The sequence below is a fragment of the Pteronotus mesoamericanus genome, unplaced genomic scaffold, assembly GCF_021234165.1.
Source record: "Pteronotus mesoamericanus isolate MK-2021 breed Mesoamerican mustached bat unplaced genomic scaffold, CSHL_Meso_final scaffold_408, whole genome shotgun sequence".
Taxonomy (NCBI): Eukaryota; Metazoa; Chordata; class Mammalia; order Chiroptera; family Mormoopidae; genus Pteronotus; species Pteronotus mesoamericanus.
Window position 1 is genome coordinate 3,036,110 of NW_026555315.1, and position 17,243 is coordinate 3,053,352.

General features: G+C 65.6%; 1 protein-coding gene across 2 annotated transcripts in view; it reads right to left on the reverse strand.

Moving 5' to 3' along the window:
* Positions 1-7,250: 7,250 nt before the first annotated feature.
* SEPTIN9 (septin 9) overlaps positions 7,251-17,243 on the reverse strand; it is an 81,178-nt gene continuing 71,185 nt past the window's right edge. For both annotated transcript variants that reach the window (XM_054593137.1, XM_054593138.1), the window contains 9 exons: positions 14,457-14,648; positions 13,266-13,397; positions 12,787-12,868; positions 12,363-12,500; positions 12,032-12,149; positions 11,083-11,178; positions 10,741-10,837; positions 8,387-8,438; positions 7,251-7,411 (listed from right to left, as the gene is read on the reverse strand). In XM_054593137.1, the coding sequence (XP_054449112.1) occupies positions 7,282-7,411; positions 8,387-8,438; positions 10,741-10,837; positions 11,083-11,178; positions 12,032-12,149; positions 12,363-12,500; positions 12,787-12,868; positions 13,266-13,397; positions 14,457-14,648 (1,037 nt within the window). In that variant the 3' untranslated portion in view covers positions 7,251-7,281. The remainder of the gene's footprint in view (positions 7,412-8,386; positions 8,439-10,740; positions 10,838-11,082; positions 11,179-12,031; positions 12,150-12,362; positions 12,501-12,786; positions 12,869-13,265; positions 13,398-14,456; positions 14,649-17,243) is intronic.

The window sequence follows — 17,243 nt, forward strand, 5'->3', positions numbered from 1 at the left end:
GCTTGGCGGAAACAAGAACCCTTTTCCCGCCCCAGACCACGCTCACACCCCATGGCCATCGTCTGGGCTCTGAGCAAAGCGGCAGCAGGAGGAGGAGGCCCCAAGACACCCAGAGACACCTGGGCTCGGGATTGCCCTCCTCCCTGAGACCCGCCGCGCTGCCGGGCAGCTGCATCACGTGCTCCATCTAATCCACAGGCAACACCTGCACCCTGGAGGTGGGCCCCCTCGCCCTCCCCCTCCCCGCTCCTCTCCCGGTGCTCCGCACGGTCGCTGCCTAGGAGCTGCACCTGCAGGGAATGGAGGCGCTTGGGCCACCTGCAGGGCAGCCTAGCTGCCCACGGGGCCACCAGACACGCGGCCAGGACAGTTGCTCGCTGCCCGGGGCTGGCCTCATCCCCGGGAAGGGCTCCAGCAGGGCCAGCAGCCCCAGGAGGGGGCCGCGGTGTTCCTGGGCGTGGGGGGCTCGCTGCGGTGAGCCGTCCTGCGCCCGGGGACTGGAAGGTGGGCTCAGTGAGACCGTATCTTCCGGGGGGCTCACTGTGCCCCTCCCGCCCAGAGCTAGAGCTGTCCTGCCCCCTCGGAAGGACTGTAAAGGGTGCTTGTGTGTTACAAGAACATGAATAAAGCGCTGGTGAGTGCGATGGTCCTTAATGACGTGGAGGTCACGTGGGAGATGGGCGGGGCACCGCGGCGCGGCGCACGGCGTGGGAGGGGGAAGCGGCCTGAACGCGTCTGGTCGTTTCCTCCTCGCCCAGGGAGTGGGGGTGCCGGGCATGGCGTCCACGCGGGGGGAGGGGGGCCCTGGTGCAGGCGCCATCTTCCCACCAAAGGCGTGGACTTGAAATCCATTCACACGTCCCAACGTGCTCAGCCCGGAGCCCAGGGCGGCTGCCCGGGCTCTTGGGGCGCTCAGAGCACCCCCGGGCTTCATTCTGTCCACGCAGCTGAGCGTTGCAAGAAGGGTCCTTGTCGTCTCTGAAGGCAGGTTGTCCTCCTCCAGCATATCCTGCCGGAGCCTCTCAAAACTCCCCCCATAACTTCCCAGTCCCAGGGGTGGGGGTTGTCACCAGCAGGGAGACCTATAGCAGAGGTGGGATGGGCGCCAAAGTCAGCCACTCCCTACGTGGCACTGGGGTGCTCTTGAGCCCCCGCACCGAGGTTCCAGCTTGAGGCGGGACCTGCGGGCCCAGAGCCACAGCGCCTCCACCTTCAGGCCGCGGGCCGCCAGGGAGCGGGGCTGGCCCTCGGGTGTCCCCCCAAGCAGGACCTGGGCCAAGTGGGGAGACAGCCGGCAGTGGAGGGAGCCAAGGGCCAGGCCCACAGTCATCAAAGGCATGGCCCTCAGGGCGCGGGTCCGCCTGAACAAGGCTCACCTGGAAGGTGAGGGGACGAGGCGGCAGCGCAACGTGAGTTCAGGCGAGGGCTGAGCACCCAGACGGGAAAGCCAGCGAGAGAGGCTTTTGGCGGGGCCTGAGAGGCTCCGAGTTCACAGGGACTCTCGCCGCGGGCCATGGCTGTCGCCTGCGGGGAGAGGCCACAGCGTCGCCAGGCTGGGGCGGGCTGAGGGCTCAGGCGTTGGAGCCCCGACTCTCCCAGTCATGGGCGCCGCAACCCAGGCTCGGGGTGGCCGCCTCCAGGAAGGCGGGCCAGGTCAAACACCGGAGCAGAGGCAGCGGCAGCCCGCCCCCTAGCGGCCGCAGCTTCCACAGGCAAATAGAAAAATTAGAAAAATGAGCAGAATTAAGAGTTACTGCCATGTACTACTTACAATGTCCAGTTTTGCCCCCAAATTATAAGCCATGCAAATGCATGGGGAAGCGTGAGCTGCACCCCCAGGAATAAGCCGGCAGTAGAGACGGGCATGAAAGAAGATGGGGGACAGAAGTGGCTGTCGTGTGTTCAGGGCGCAGTACAGAGACTGACTTTGTAATAGCACCCGAGGCACAGGGAGGTGACAGCTCTCCGTAGCTTCAGCCCACACAGGGGACTGAACAGGACTCAGAGCCTGCAAGGCATGCGAAGAGCAAGCTCTGTTTCTGTCGGGAGCTGCCGGACATTCAAGTCACCCTTTTAATCCCCGAAAAGCAGCACCAACACGGGGTGCGCTCACTTCCGCGAGCTCTGCGGCTGACTCGGGGCAGGGGCGGGGCAGATACCAGCCTTCAGAGCCTTGAAGACAGGGCTATTAGAGCCGCGTAGTTTTTAAGAGAGAGACAGAGTACAAAGAATGACAAGAAACCCCCTAAATTACCAGTGTGGGTTGCAGTAATTGCTAAATTACAGAGCTCCAGCTTTATTAGACACACACCCCCTCAGCCTCCCCGGTTTTCAAAGGCTGCCTGGAGCTGACAAAAGCCAAAAAGCTCTGCGGAAAGTCTGGCGTGGAGCTTTGGGTGAGGCTAGGGCGCAGAGACCCGGCGAATTCCCCTGGAGGAACAAAGCCGCGTGCACGTGGGGGGTTTGGAGCTGGGAGGGCAGTGTTTTTCAAATAGGCAGAAGCAGCGCTGCCCGTGGTGGCCGGTGGATTTGGGTCCTGAGGGTTCCTCCGGGGTCTTTGGAGGCGGCCCCTGATCAGGCTCCTCCCCCTTGTTAGCTTTGCTGTCTGCAGCTGTAACGATTAAAGCTTCAAGCAGGTGTTGGTCCTTGCAAATCCCCTCCCTCCCTCCCTCCCTGCACGCAGGCGTCACCCTGTCCGAAAGCGCTGGCCCCGCACACACCCGAGGGCCTCCTCACGTGCCAGCTACACGCGGGCCTGTGCCACCTGTTCCGTGTACACACACATCACGTTTCATGCTGGCCTCTCCTGAGCACCTGAGGAAAGACCCGCCCCCCGCCCCCCCTCCCCCGTGAAGCACCTGAAGTGAGAGGTGAAGCGTTGAAGCCCAGACCCAACTCAGCTGTGCGTTGGCTGGCTCAGCCCCTCCCATGAACAGCCAGAGGGAGGCGGCGGCCTGCTCTTTCCAGGGGAAACATCCGTATTTTACACTGTTTCTCTACACCTGACATCTCAGGGACACTAATAAAATTGTACAACACGTAAAAAAGCAGGAAAGTGTGACCCACAATCAAGAGAAAAATTATGAATAGAAGTAGACCCACGGGCGGCCGAGAGGTTGGAATTATTAGCCAGGACTTCACGTTAATTCTACTGACGACAATGACAAGGCCCAGCGGGAAGGCCCAGCGGGAAGGCCCAGCGGCCCGTGCGGGCAGGCGCCGGCAGCGGAAGTGCTGCAGAAGGGGCTGCAGACGCCCAGCTGCTCCTTGGAGGTCGGCTCTGCCCTGAGCCTCCGGTCTTGTTCCTGTTGGCTCCTGGGCAGAGGAGTTGAGGCCCCAGCAGGGCCTTTCCCTGCATTTCAGCTTCCGGACGCTGATGGGGACAGCGGTGGTGGCGGCGGCGGCGCGGCGCAGGGCGGCCGACGTCTGTGGAGCTGTCCATCGAAACAGCCCTGGGTGTTAGGCAGTTACCACCACTTCACACTTGGGGAAACTGAGTCATGGACCGAGGTCAGGCCCCCCGTTCAAAGCCGCCCGGCTGGCAGGTGGAAGACCCGGGATTCAAAGGCAGCTCCCGAGAACACTGCCCTTCGATGGCCTTTGCAAATGAACACAGTCCAAGGGCCTGCAGAGCACTGAGCAGGGCGGCGGGGAAGGGGCGTACGCATTGCCTGACGACGTCGGCCGCTAGGGAAGTAAAGCGGAGCTGAGAAAACTCCGGGGGCCGCGAGCTCCAAGTCTCCCCGCTCCTCGCTCCTCAGGCCCTCTTCCGGCTGAGGCAGAACAGACTGCAGGGCGTTTGCCGACGGCCGGCCCGGGCTCTTTTTTCTTTGAGCACTTGGATGTGCCCCGGTGGCTGTCTCTGGTTTTCATCACTGGGTTTCGCAAGGCCGGGTGTTGTGATGCCGGTTGGGTCAGCGCTGCCAGCGTGTCCGCCGAGGGCTCCTCTCCCAGCTGCTCCCCTGCAGTGTCCGCGTCCCTCTGCCCGGTGCGGCCGGTCCCAGCCCTCGCCGCCCAGGAGGCGGCCCCCACCCGAGGGCCACCAGGGCCCTGCCGCGTGCTCCCTATACCTGGGCTGCGGGGGCGCGCATGTACTGGAGTCTCCCGTGTGGGGAGATTCCCACACTCTCCCCACTCTGAGACCACACTTGAGGGGCCGCGATCCGGCTGGGTCCCACCCAGGGAGGCTGGCAGCACAGAACAGCTGCCCGAGCAACGCCAGGGCCCAGGCCCCTCCTCCACGCTGCCGCAGGCCCGCAGCCTGTTTCCCCGCCCGTGCGGTGGACTCGCCCGCCTCTGATGTGCCCTCTTCAGAGGGACCGGTGGGTGAGAATCTTTGTAAACCGAGCCCCAGAGTCAGGGCTCCTTGTTCCAGGGCACCAGGACAAGTCCAAGCAGGAGGCCACTTGCTGGGGCCCAGCACGGGACCAGCGTCTGGGCAGAATCCGGATTCTGAGCCGTGTGCACCTTGGCCGGGGGCAAGGACCGCCCCCCAACACACCGCCCGGCTTCCCCGAGTGCCTGGGCCTGGACGGAGCTCCAGCCCTGCACGTGGCCGGGTCCTGCAGCGACTCTCTTCCTGGGACGGACTCTGCAGAAGTTTCTCGGGGCGGGGGGGGGAGACGGAGAGACCGCGGCAGGATGGGGGCGGCCCCCTGCAGGGGGTGAACGGGGCGGGGGCTGGGGACCGCAGTGGTGGGACAGAGGCACAGTGCCTCCCGACTCCTCCGCTGCACCCACCGGGGTCTGCATGGCTCCCACCCTTCCCGGCCTCCTCTCCCAGGACCCCCAAACCAAATAGAGCAGTAGAAAAGCAGTGTGAGAATGATAATCAACACCCTGCCTCGGTTGGTGCAGAGAGGGCGGCCGGGGTGTTCCACTCCTCTGTGACGGTGTTTTCCTGGCATTTTCCGCAGTCTACGTTGTACATGCTACTTTTGTCGTTAGAAAGTTGTGATTAAAACAGGAGGGGGGAGGGGGACATCCTCAGTCAGGATCCAAAAGGAGCCCACTGTCGGCCCGCGCCCATCGGGCTTCCTCCCAAGTGGAACCCATGCACCATGGGTCCTCGCCCACGGCGGGGACACGCACAGGCAGGGGCTCGGAAAGTCCGAGGCTGCCCTGTGGCTCTATTTTCCTGGCTAATTTGAATCTGCAGCCGAGCCGGGGAGGCGCCCTTGGGAAGCCGGCCTCCCACAGGTGCAGAGAAGAGCGAGCCCGTGGGGCTGCCTTGGAATCCCAGTCTCCTCGGAACCCAGTTCTCTGCGAGTACGTGAAACTGGCACGAAGTTATTGTCAACACTGACCAGGTCAGGGCTCCAATCCAATGGCTTTCAACTTCCAAGGAACCCCTAACAGAGGAGCTCCCTGAGGGAACCTTTCAAATGCTGGTTTAAAGGGCAGTTTGCTGCACCTTAAATGACAGTGGGCTGTCACTTTTCCACCGTTCTCACAAATGAGTGCCTCTCAGCCCCCGCAGGAGGTGGGACCGCCCCCGGCACCCCGGCGCCCCGGCCCGGGCTCTCGCCAGGAGACCCGCAAAGACCTCCACTCCGGAGTCCCCCCGGTTTGCATTTGGAACATTTATTTCAGGAAATACATTTTCAACACTTTGTTATTTATACAAAAAGAAACGAATTTCTCAGGAGGCACATAGCAAAAGGCCACTGCGGAACACATCCCCGTGAAACTAATGATTTTTCTGGCTACAGTGAAGGGAAGCGAAGGCGTCCCGGGGCCCAGCAGCACGGGGCCGGCAGGGCGTGCCCACCGTGGGGTCGGGGGAGGGGGGGGCCCACGCTCCGGGCCCCAGCGCTGGAGGTGGGCACGCCCTGCAAAGTCATGGTTTTGGCAAAAACTTGGCAAGTCGGCAAGTAAACTGTTTGCTAAGGGGTCCTTCCTCTGGTGGGTGGGGAGTAAACGTGCAACGTGCCGACACTCCTGTGTGTGCATACGCACACCCCTCAGGCACACTTGCAGCCCCAGGTCTGCCTGCACCCCGCTTCTGCCACTGCTCTTCCCATCGGCTGCAAGGAGCACCCCTGTGGCCCACCCGTGTCTCATCTCTCCCGGAGGCAGGGGGTCGGGGAGCATGAGGGGCCAGCGCGCCGTGCAGAGGTGGGCGACCCCGCCCCGCAGCCGGCTGTGGGCTCTGCAACCTGGCCCCTGACCTTCCTCTCTCTGGGGGTCTTTACCATGGGCCCTGGGGTGCAGGGACCCAGGCCCACTCAGGGCAACAGGAGGTCAGGCTCACCCGGCTGCCGGTCTCCGCAGGCCACAGAGCAGCCAGGGCCAGGCCGGGAGGGCTGGGTGTGTGGCTGGGCCTGAATTTAACCAGAGCGTCTCGGGCCCAGCAGATGTCCAGACACACAGACACACACACACGCGCGCACACAGTCACACGGGGCAGGCACCAAGGCCCCTCGGGCTACTCTGACACCCAGCCATGGCCCACGCAGCCCCCCGCCCCCACCCCCTTCAGGCACCTGCCAGCCCTTCCTCACCCGACTCACTTGCTCAGACCTTCCCAAAATTCAGGGGGTGGGGTCGGGTGGGGTGCATATCTTCTCTTCCTTTGACTCCTCAATCAAACCCCAGTGCTAGGGGGTGACGGGGAGATATGGACACACTCCCCCTCCCACCTGCCCCCACTGCCCGTCTGAGGGGACAGCTGGGGCCCGTGGACTCGAGCGAACAGCTGAGATAAAGGCACTTTCTGATCCAGGCGAGCTCGCAGGTGGGTGGGTGGGTGGCAGCCAACGGGCCTCGCCACATCTACGCAATTGGCAACCTGCGTCTCATGGAATTAACTATTCTCCCCTGGGGCGGGGGGGACGAGGGGTTCGAGGGGGCTCTCTGAGTTATGTGGTCTGAGTCATGGCCCACACTATGCAGGGGGTGGAGTCAGAAAGGGGCTCCAGGTGCCCCCGGCTGGCTCCATGCCGCCCGGGCACAGCCCCGCGCGTTCCAGGGGCCGAGGCCATGGGGGTGCGGGAGGCACCGAGCGCAGGAGGCTGCTCCTCCAGCCCCCAAGCTGGGCCTGGGGCTGGGGCAGGTTCGGACCCAGCAGGGCCTCGCCCCTGACCCGGGCCGCGGTCCAGCCTCTCCTGGACCTCAGGCAGGGCCAGTAACAATCATACTCGGGGAGTCATTAGCTTGTCCTCGGCAGGTGGAAAGGGGCGGAGAACGACGACAAATGGAGAAAATGATATGAAAGAAGATGGGGCGGGCGGGCGGGGGCAGAGGGGCGGGCTGGGGGCTGGGTCCGGGGGCAGGGCAGGTCTACATCTCCTGGGCTCCGGGCTCCTGGTCCTCCACGCCGTTGGACACGCTGCTCTCATGCAGGCGTTTCACGCGGTAGGCTTCGAAGTGGATGCTGCTGGTGATGTCCTTGATGTTCTGCATGTGCGTCCTGGGGGCGCGGGCGCGGGCGGGGTGAGTGGCGGGTGCAGGCCCTGCCCGGCCTGGCCCAGGGCGCCTGCCGTTGCCCTCCCCACCCCAACCCCACTGCTTGGCTCCCGCCGTGGGCGATTCAGGCCCAAGTGCAACCGGGCCTGGCCGTGGTGGGGGGCAGAACCACGGGGACCCCAGACCCTCTCAGGACGCCTGTGTTTTGGCGTGTCCCCTTTCTCTGTGTCACGCCTCTGGCCAGTCCAGGGATGGGGGCTGGGCGCAGATGCCAGGGTGGGCAGGGCTAGAGTGTCCTCCCTCCACTTGAGAGGTGCCAGGCGGCGGCCGGGGGTGCTCGCAGGTAAGGGGCAGCGGGCGGCCACCGCCCAGGGCGGGCGCTGGTCACCCTACCAGTCCCGGGCTCAGACTCCCTCCTGCCACCAGCAGGACAGATCAGGGCAGGTGTGGCAAGGAGGTCGGAAGGGCCTGGGGCGGGCGTCCTTCCTCAGCCAGGCTCTCTGACACGTGTCCCCAAGCCAGAGGCCCCGAGAGATCCCTTGTCCCTCCTGACTTTGTCCCTAACATCCATCCGCCCGCTGGCTGAGAAGCGGGAGCCCTGGGTGCTCTCCATCCCACCCCCCGCGCCCTCTCCTGGGTGGAGGACGGGCTATATTCCTTGTCTGCGCTCGAGGACGCCAAGGGGAAGATCAGCCAGGTCGAAGGGGCGGGATGGGAGCTGGGGACCCCCCAGGGCCCGGCACTGTAGGCTCCTGGGGCCCTGGGTCTACCAGCTCTCAGTGACCGGAACGCAGACCTTCCCACCCAGGGGCTTGGGGGGGGAAAAGGATTTTCCCTTCCTGCTTTATGCCCAAGAAGGAGTGTTTCCCAAGAACGGGAGAAGGGCAAACTGCGCTCCCGAGGTCCGCCCAGGGGAGGGCAGGCAGGTGGTAGGACTGGGGTCCCAGACCCCCGCCCTCCGCACAGCCCCCGCTCTCACCTGATGAGCAGGTCCCGCAGGTAAGCAAACTCACAGTGTGTGGTGTTCTCAACTGCGGAGGAGACAGAGGGGCTTTACTGTCGCTCGAAGGCCCTCCCCCAGCCCTTCTATGCACGCCCCGCCCCCAGCAGCCCTGGTGTCAGGGGCAGGTCCGGGCAGGTGGGCAGGGAGGGGGGAGCCCCGAGCCACAGGTGAGCACGGGGCACCTCGTAGGGGCGCTGCGGCAACGGCACTGACCCAGCTCCCACTCTGCAGAAAGTTCCGGAAAGCGGGGAGATGGCACAGTAACCAGGCCAGGCGCCGCGAGAGAGAGCTACAGTAAGGGACGGACTCCCTGGCTTCTCTGGCCACCCCCCTCCCCCGCTCCCTCGCCTGGAAAACGGGGGTGATAACTGCCACCCCACTCTCGGGGGGCGTGAGAGGGCAGAAGGAGCTGCCTGTGTGCTTCCCCACACTCACCTTCCTCCTGAAAACACTTCAGGCGCTCACCAAGGATGGGAAAAATGCCCCCGGACAGTGCGGGGAAAATAAAGAAATATACGGGGTGGGGGGAACGGATGCACAAGAATGAGGCAAAAGTACTTAAATAACATGCTCGCCAAGAGCAGGCACAGAGGGGACCACTCTAAGGCGGGGCAGGAATTTTCTCCAGGGTCCCCACAAAAGGCTGCTGGGCAGTAGGAAGGGCCACCTCGCCGCCATCCTGCCAGTCCCACGGGGCTGCTGCTTTTAACGGCCCTCAGCAGGAGCCTGCGGTACCGCAGCACACCAATGGGGTCTGAACGGGGACGTCCCAGGGGAGCGAGGCACAGAAAACCAGCCTCGCGCATTCCCCAAACTCCCCAGATTCCATCACTGGCTGCGGCCGGGCCGGGCTGACCACCAGGAGGCAGCAGGGGCCTATCCCTCACCGCGCTGCCCTTCCCCGCCCCTCCGAGGTTCCCGACACCCCTTTCTTACCCCAGGGGTCTCCCCCCAAAACAGGCCTTCATAAAAAGGTTCCTAAACGGCAAGATTCCAGGAAGAGGAAGGGCCAAGACAGGCCGGACGGAGACGTCGAGGTGGACAGGGAGGCGAGCGGCCCCCCCACGACACCCCAGGGGCCGAGCCCCCGACAAGGGGGAGGTGAAGAAAGGCGATGCAGCCCGCAGGGCAGCCGTGGAAAACCCCCAGTCCCCGGGCTCGAGCCCTGCAGGTGGGCGCATGGATTCCAGAGCCTGAGGGTTTTCTGTCCCTCCTGGGGGGACAGACTCGGCTCAGAGCTCCAGGGATTTCCTGTGAGACTAGCTGGCCTGCCTGGGGCCTGCTCAACGCCTCGCAGTTTTCGCTACCATCAGCTTCTCAGCACGCTCTGCCGCACAAGCTCCCTGGCCTTTGGACATACTCTCGTTTTACCAAAACCTGGGCGCACTGCCCTTTGTGGGTGCTGGACACTGAGGCCCTGGCTCAATTTCAAAGGGCCGGGGTGGGGGATGCAGCAGGGACCCAGCCTATTCTGCTTCCTTCTCCACCGGGCCGTTCAGCCGAGGGACGGGGGACAAAGGGGCTTACCACCCGCAGTGGGTGGAACTGTGTCCCCAAGACTGCCCAACTCCCAACCCCCAGTACTTGCGAATGGGGAGTTATTTGGAAAGAGGAAGGTGGGCCGTAAAGCCAATGACTAAGGTCTTTGTAAGAGGAAGGGCAGACAGACACCCAGAAGGCTGAGCAGAGCGGAGGGGTGCGCCTACAAGCCAGGGACACCTGGCAGGGCCGCAGCCGCCAGGAGAGGGGCCTGGAAGATTCTCCCCCAAGGTTCCAGAAGGAACCAACCCTGCCCACAGCTGAATTTTGGACTTTGGGCCTCCAAAACTGTGAGAGTAAATTTCTATTGTTGGACAGCCAGTCTGTGCTAATTTGTTACAACAGCCCCAACGCACTGAGATGCGGAGGCCCTGGGAATGTTTGCAAGGGGAGGGCCACCTGGTTCTCGGAGCTGGACGGAGCCACAGCCCAGCCCTTTCCTAGGCCCAGGGAGGCGGTTCAGTTTGTCCAGGGTTGCACGGCTGCTGGACCCAGAACTCAGCGGTGCCCCGGTCTCCCTCCCTCCCTCCCTCCCTGGACGCTTCCCTGCCCACAAGAGACCCAACTGGTGGCACAGCTCTGGCCCCTGGACGTGCCACTTGGCCCCTCTCATTTCTCCAGGGGGCCCTTCCTGGTGGCTGGGGGTGGGGCAAAGCATGGGATGAGCTTCCGAGAGCGCCCCCCTCAGGCCTTGATGGGCAGCTCAGGGGGCGGGGCGGGAGAAGTGGCTTCAGTTTGCCAATCTGTGCGGGGGCGGGGGGGGGGGGGCCAGACGCCAGCTGGGAAGTTACCTTCAATGGTGCCCCATTTGGTTTTCCTGCCGAGGATCCTCTTCCCGTTCACCTGGTACTCGTGGTCACTGCCGACCACAGCGAACGGGATCATCTCCTGGGGGAGGGGGAGGGGGGCAGGCGGCAGGGGTCACGTGTGGGCCCTGGGAGGAGCTGCCAAGCTTGGGGCCCCAAAACCGAGACCTCTGGGACACTCGGGCCCCACCCCTGCCAGTCCAGAGAGCACAGGCTCCTGGCCCCGGGCCACCCCCACCCCCGGCTTCCCTCAGACCCCCTGGATGGGCAGGGAGACCTCGCACCCACACCCTCTAGCAGGACCGACGCCCAGGGCGGTTCACTCACTCGGAACTTCTCGTTCACCAGCCGGTCCTCCGCGTCCTCGTCAAACTCCTTCTGGGGGTACACGTCGATGCCGTTGGACAGCAGGTCGGCGGTGATCTGGGGGCCCAGAGGCGAGAGGTGTGGACGCCAGCCAGCGGCGAGCCGGACTGCCGGGCAGTGTCCGCCCTCTCCGTGGCCTCCAGGGCCAGGGCCCCGGCTCGGGTCAAGGGCGGGCTCGCGGGAGCGGCTGGCCTTGAAGCTCCCCAGCTCTTGAGCCTCCAGTGGAGGAGGGACAGCGGCAGACCTGCCCGCCAGGAGACCTGCAGCCGCCCGGGGACCCGAGCATCTGCCTGCCTCCCGCTCCAGCTCATCGCCCTCCGGTGGCCGAGCCCTCGCGCCCCCTGCACCGCCGCCTCCCACCCCGAACTCTCCCGGGCACCCCTCTCGCTGCGGCCCCGAGTGCCTGCACACGCCCCTCTTGCAGCCCAGCGTGCACCTGCTTGTGTTCAACTGCCACCTCCCTTCGCAGGGACAGATGCCCCACACTGAGGTCAATCGATACACCCCGCACACAGCCGTCATTTCTGCCCCGAGCACGCACAGACCCACACCCCTGCGCGGCACGGGGGCTTCTGATTCCTTTTCCCTCCACAGACACCCACTGCGGGGCAGCTGTCCGCCCCTGAGCATGCTGGGAAAAGCCCAGGCACCTGGGCCGGAGCGGGGACCTGAGCTCGGGGGTGCGGGGGAAGGGCCTCCTCCATGCTCACGCCCCGTGGGGCAGAGGCTCTGCTGGGGCCCCGCACCTGGGTTTTCGAGTTCCCAGGTGGCCCTGTTAGGAAGGAACGGCCACTTGTCCCCTGCACGGCGACTGTCCCCGAGATGGGGGCTGGCCCGTTCCAACTTTCTCTTCCACCTAATGGAAACCTGCGCGCTGGGTCTGACGAGGGGCGGGGGCCGGGAGCCCTACCCGCTGCTTGAAGTAGACCCTCTCCTCCAGAGTCAGTGTGTCGGCCTTGGCGATGACCGGAACGATGTTGACCACTTTGCTTAGGCGCTTCATAAACTCGATGTCCAGGGGCCTGAGGCTGGAATGCAACAACGTGGATGAGAGTGTGGCCGGTGGAGCGGGGACAGGAGCAGGGGTCCCCCGCCTCGGGCCAGATGGAGCTCAGGGAGCACCCAGCCAGCCTGGTCCCCCGCTCTCCACGGCCAGGGTGGGCGGCAGAGCGAGGCAGGGTCCCCCGCAGGGGCGCCGCCCCCCGCCTGGCCCCAGCACACAGCCCCACACGGGCACGTACGAGTGTCCGGTGGCCGGGATGAAATACAGGCAGCAGTGGACGCGTGTGTCAGGGATCCGCTTCTTCCTGTTGATGTTGACCTCCTCCTGCAGGTACTTCTCGTACTGGTCATTGATGAACTTCATGATGGGCTGCCAGCTGCGGGGGAGGCCGGTCAGCCGGCACGAGGCCCCTGCCCTGGCTCAGGGGAGCCCGACCCCCCGCCCAGGTCACCCATTCCCTGACCCCAGCGTACATGCCAGGGGCGGGACTCTCTGAGCAGGGGCCACGGTCGCACCTTAGACCTGACCCAGGGATGGGGGTGGCAGGGAGGGCAAGACCTCCAGGGTGACTCTGCGTTGGCCCAGAGCCGGGGAGCCCCTCGGGGCTCCAGCGCACCCCGTTCATGCGTTTCCGCCCTGAGGAGCGGCCCCCACGCGCTCACCAGTTCTCATTGTTGATGTGGTCCCCGAAGCCCGGCGTATCGATGACCGTCAGCTTCATGCGGACGCCCTTCTCCTCGATATCTGCGGGGACCACAGTGCCCGCCGAGCTCGGGGGGAGGCCCAGGGCCCTGACACTCCCCGTGGGCTGGGCCCCGTCTGGTACAAGGGGCCCCTGGCTGCCTGGCATCCCCGCCCACAAGGCCCACTTGGGCTGCAGCAGAGTGACCGGGCAATGACACCCCAGGTGACGCCAGGAATGCGAGGGTCTCCAACGCAGAAGTCCAGCGGGGGCCAGCGGCACAGATGCCGGGCGGCCCCGCCCGTGACTTCTGGGGGAAAACGCAGTTGTCTCTGAGCGCGGGGGTCCTGCAGAGCTGGCCCCTCACCCGTGACCCACAGGTAACATGCCCAGCGGCATGGCCGCGAGTCCCCGGCTCAGGGGCGGGGCCCCGGGCTGGCGGCCCTGGCCGGCGCTCACCGTGTGTGATGGACTTGATCTCGATGGTCTTGGGGATGCGCTCCTCCGCCGTGGGCTGCTGCACCGACTTCCGGCTGATTTTGGATTTGAAGAGGGTGTTGATCAAGGTGGACTTCCCCAAGCCGCTCTGCCCTGGGGAGAGAACGGGCCATTGGCAGGGGTGGGCGGGGCTGCAGTCAGGGGTCACAGCCCTGTGACTCAGCAATGTCAGGGCACCCCCCCACCCAGCACCCCTCACGGGGGCCCTGGGTCCGGGAGAGCAGGCAGCGGTCAAGCTCCCACAGTGCATAGCTCCAGCCCTTGCCTTCTGACCACAGGGGCCCAGCTGCCCTGGGCAGGCCCCAGGGCTCCCTGCTGAGGGGCCGAGATGCTGTGGGGGGGGGGGGACCAGCTCCTCAAGGGCTCAAAGGAGAAGCCCCGCCCAGAGCCCCAGCCGGCACCACGCGCCCAGGCCCGCCCGCCCGACTGCACACGGGAGCCCCGCTCACCAACATGTTTCTAAAAATTGCGTTACACTGATTTTCCAACTCTGATAAGCTCTGCAGGAAACGTGTGTGCTCCCAGGGGACAGGGGGCTGGCGTCGGGGATCCCGGCCCGGCTGCCGAGCGGCCTGGGACTGGCCCTCCCCCTCCCCCCACTCCGCCCCCTCGGCCCGCCGGTTTGTGTCCCGGCCAGGCTCAGGCCAGGAGCTGCGTCCAGCATGCCAGCCCCAGCCCGACGTCTGGAGGATGCCAGCAGCTGGTTTCCAAGTTTATCCCAATGTTACTGTTATTTTTATCACCATCGCTGTTATCGCCTGAGCCACCCACCAGCACCCCACTCTCCTGGGGCCGCCCGGGAGGCTCCAGCCAGGCCTGCTGGGTGCGGGGGTCAGCCCCGCACAGGTCTGGAAGGCCAGGGCTCGCGTGGTGGCAGGGGGTCGCTTTGACAGACGCCGACGGGGGCGGCCGCTGGGCAGAGAGCCGTGGCTTCCGAGCACCTGCCCGGCCAGCACCGCCCACCCCGAGCAACCCCGGGGACTCTGAGGGGACGCACAGCGGCTCCCCTGCGGAGCTGGGACCCTCAGGCGGGCACAGGGACATGTACCCAGTGCCACCTGCAACGCGCCCTGCAGGCCGGGTCCGTCACCCCGCTACGGGACCGAAGACTGGGCCGGGGCGGCCGAGTGGCCCCTGGGACGCAGGACTCACCGACCACCATGATGTTGAACTCGAAGCCCTGCTTCATGGCCTTCCTGCGCATCTGCTCCAGGATGGAGTCGATCCCCACGTAGCCGAAGTCCGCAGGGGCCTTCTCATTCCGCGGGGCGGGGGCCTGCTTGAGCCCGGCGTCCCTGGGGGTGTCGGCCATGTCGCCCGCGCAGCCAGGAGCTGCCTCGGTGGCTGCGGAGGAAACAGAGGCGTCAGGGGCGGCAGGGGTCCCCCACAAGCACCCGCCGAGAAGCTACATCCTCAGGTGGCTCCCACCCTCGACCTCATTTCTCAGAGGGGGAAACTGAGGCTCGGCTGGCTGCCCACAGGAACCCCAAGGAACCCCTGGAGCTGAAGCCCCTCACCACACGGCCCAGCCCGCAGAGCGCCACCCCGGACCCTCAGACCTCTCTCCAGAGCAGAGCTGACACCAACCCCCCACGTCCCCCCACGTCCCCCCCACCTGAGCCTCACCCTGAGAACTGCTCATGGGGGGCAGTGCCGGGGTCCCCGGGGGGCCTCTCCGCCTCCCTCCCCTGCCTCACACAGTCCCCACTTCCTGCTGCAGCCTGAAGGCCTCGGGCCCGCAGAGCAAACAGCCTGGGCCGGGACGGAGGCGGTGGGGGGGCAGCCTCGTGAAAATGGAGGCGAGGGACCAGCGCCTGTCCACCCTGCCTCCCTGGGTGAGGTGTGTTCAGTCCGCCGGCAGCCCCAGGGCGGGCGCGAGTGCCCGGCGGCCGTTCCGGGGTGAGCAGGGTGAGCGGGGTGAGCGGCTCCCAGGCACAGCCCGCCCTCACCCGGCCCAGGTGGCCGCTTCCGCTGCCGGCCCCACCGCGTGGGCCAGGAGGCCCTGCTCTCAGGTCGGCGGGCGGGCAGACAGGCGGAGCCGAGCTTCTCAAACTCAGGCTTCCCACGCGGCCTTCCTTTCTACAGCCCCTCCCCCCGGCGGCCCTGGAGCCCACGTGCCCAGGTCAGAGGCTGGGGGGGCTCAGATGATGCCCCCTGGGGACCTGAGGTGCCCGCCCCCTGCCTGTCCCGCCTCCCAGGGGTGACCCCAGGTCTCTCTCTCGCCGCACCCTGAGCTCAGGGTGACCACGCAGCGTGTCCTGACACCCTTGGGAGGGGCTGGCTGGTTCCCCGGGCATCAGCCCCCAACGGAGCCCCCCGGACCACCCACTCCTGCCCCCGCGCCAGGAGGCCCAGGGCATGGGGTGCCAGGCCAGAGGGTCAGCGACGAGCTTTCAGTAAACCGCGTTTCCACTTCCTGGAGAAACCACCACCTCTATCCCCCAACATGCCCTCAGCATCCCAGGGGCTCCCCCGCCACCGAAGCCCCACCACTGCCCGCCATCAGCCACAAGAGCTGAGGTCGGGGGTCAGGACTGGGGTGAGAGCAGGGGGACAGGAAGACCGGCCGACCCGCTCCAGACACCGGGCCCGTCGCCCACGGCCGTTCCACAGAGCCTCCCACGCCAGGGGACTGAGGGCCGAGGCAACAATGTAACGCACCTAAGGGAGCCAGGGAGCCCCCGGTGTGCCCACTGCCACCCAGGACCCAGGAGGGGGACAGTGACTGCCGCCGCCGGTGGGGCCTCCTCCCCACGCGACTGGCCTGGAAGGCCTTTGCCTCCGCCCCCTCCTCACGAACCCTCCCTGGGCCTGCTTCTCTCGATAAACAAAGACAAGAGCTGCACCGGGCCCCACATGTGGCTTTGGGGCTGCTTCCTGGACACAGACACAGCCGTCTTCGGGGCACGGCCCCGCCCCGCCCACGGGACTGAAAATTGCTTCCATCTGTCTGCGGGTTGAGAGGCGTTCCCCACCCCCCACCCCCACACATCCCTCCATCCATCAGCCCCTCCCCAGCAGGACCGGGGGAGACCCCGAGCCCCCCTTGCTTCCCTGCTTCCCTGCACGCCCCAGGAGCAGCCGCAGCAGAAACCCGAACCAAAGCAAACATCCTGCCCACCAGGCCCTGCTTGAGGAGTGATAACAAAAGCCCAGCAAAGCCCCGTCCTTCCGCCAGGCGGCTGCTCCTGCCTGCGCCGGGAGCCCTGGTGGGCGCCGGCCCCAACAGTCGGCAGGCACCGCGACTCAGGCAGCCATGGGCAGGCTGTGGGGCCCCCACGCGGGACAGCGGAGGCCCCACGGGCACAGTCACCCAGTCACTCCTCCTCATGGGAAGCCCCCAGCGCCCGGTCGCACCAGCTGGAAGGAACAGGCACGCGGAGCTGCCATCGACAGCGTCCCTTCCACTGCGGACGGAAAGCTGTCGGCCTCCCTGTTCACGGTGGAGCCACGTGTGCCTTTTAAAAGACTGTGCTAGAATCCACCTAACGTCAAACTCACCATCTCAGTGAAGCGCCCAGCTCGGCGGCCTCCGGCGCACTCACGTGGTTCCGCCACCGTCCCTGCCACCGTCCCCGCCAGCCTCTCCAGAGCTTTGCCAGGGTCCCAACCGGAACCTCTGCACCCCCCCCCCCACTGACACCTCCCGCCCCGTGGACTCTCTTCTGCTTTGTCTCTGCATTTGGTTGCTGTAAGTACCTGATCTGAGTGGAATCGTATGTGTTTGTCCTTTTATGTCCCATTACTTCACTGAGCTCCTGTTTTTGAGGTTCGCCCGTGTGGGTGCCAGAGTTTCCTCCCCTCGGAAGGCTGCATAATATTCCAGCTCAGGGACAGGCCACAGGCCACATTTTGTTTATCCGCCACCTGCTGCGGCAGGGAATGCGGCTGCTACGAACACGGGTGTGCGCACATCACACTTCCAACTCTTTGGGGTGT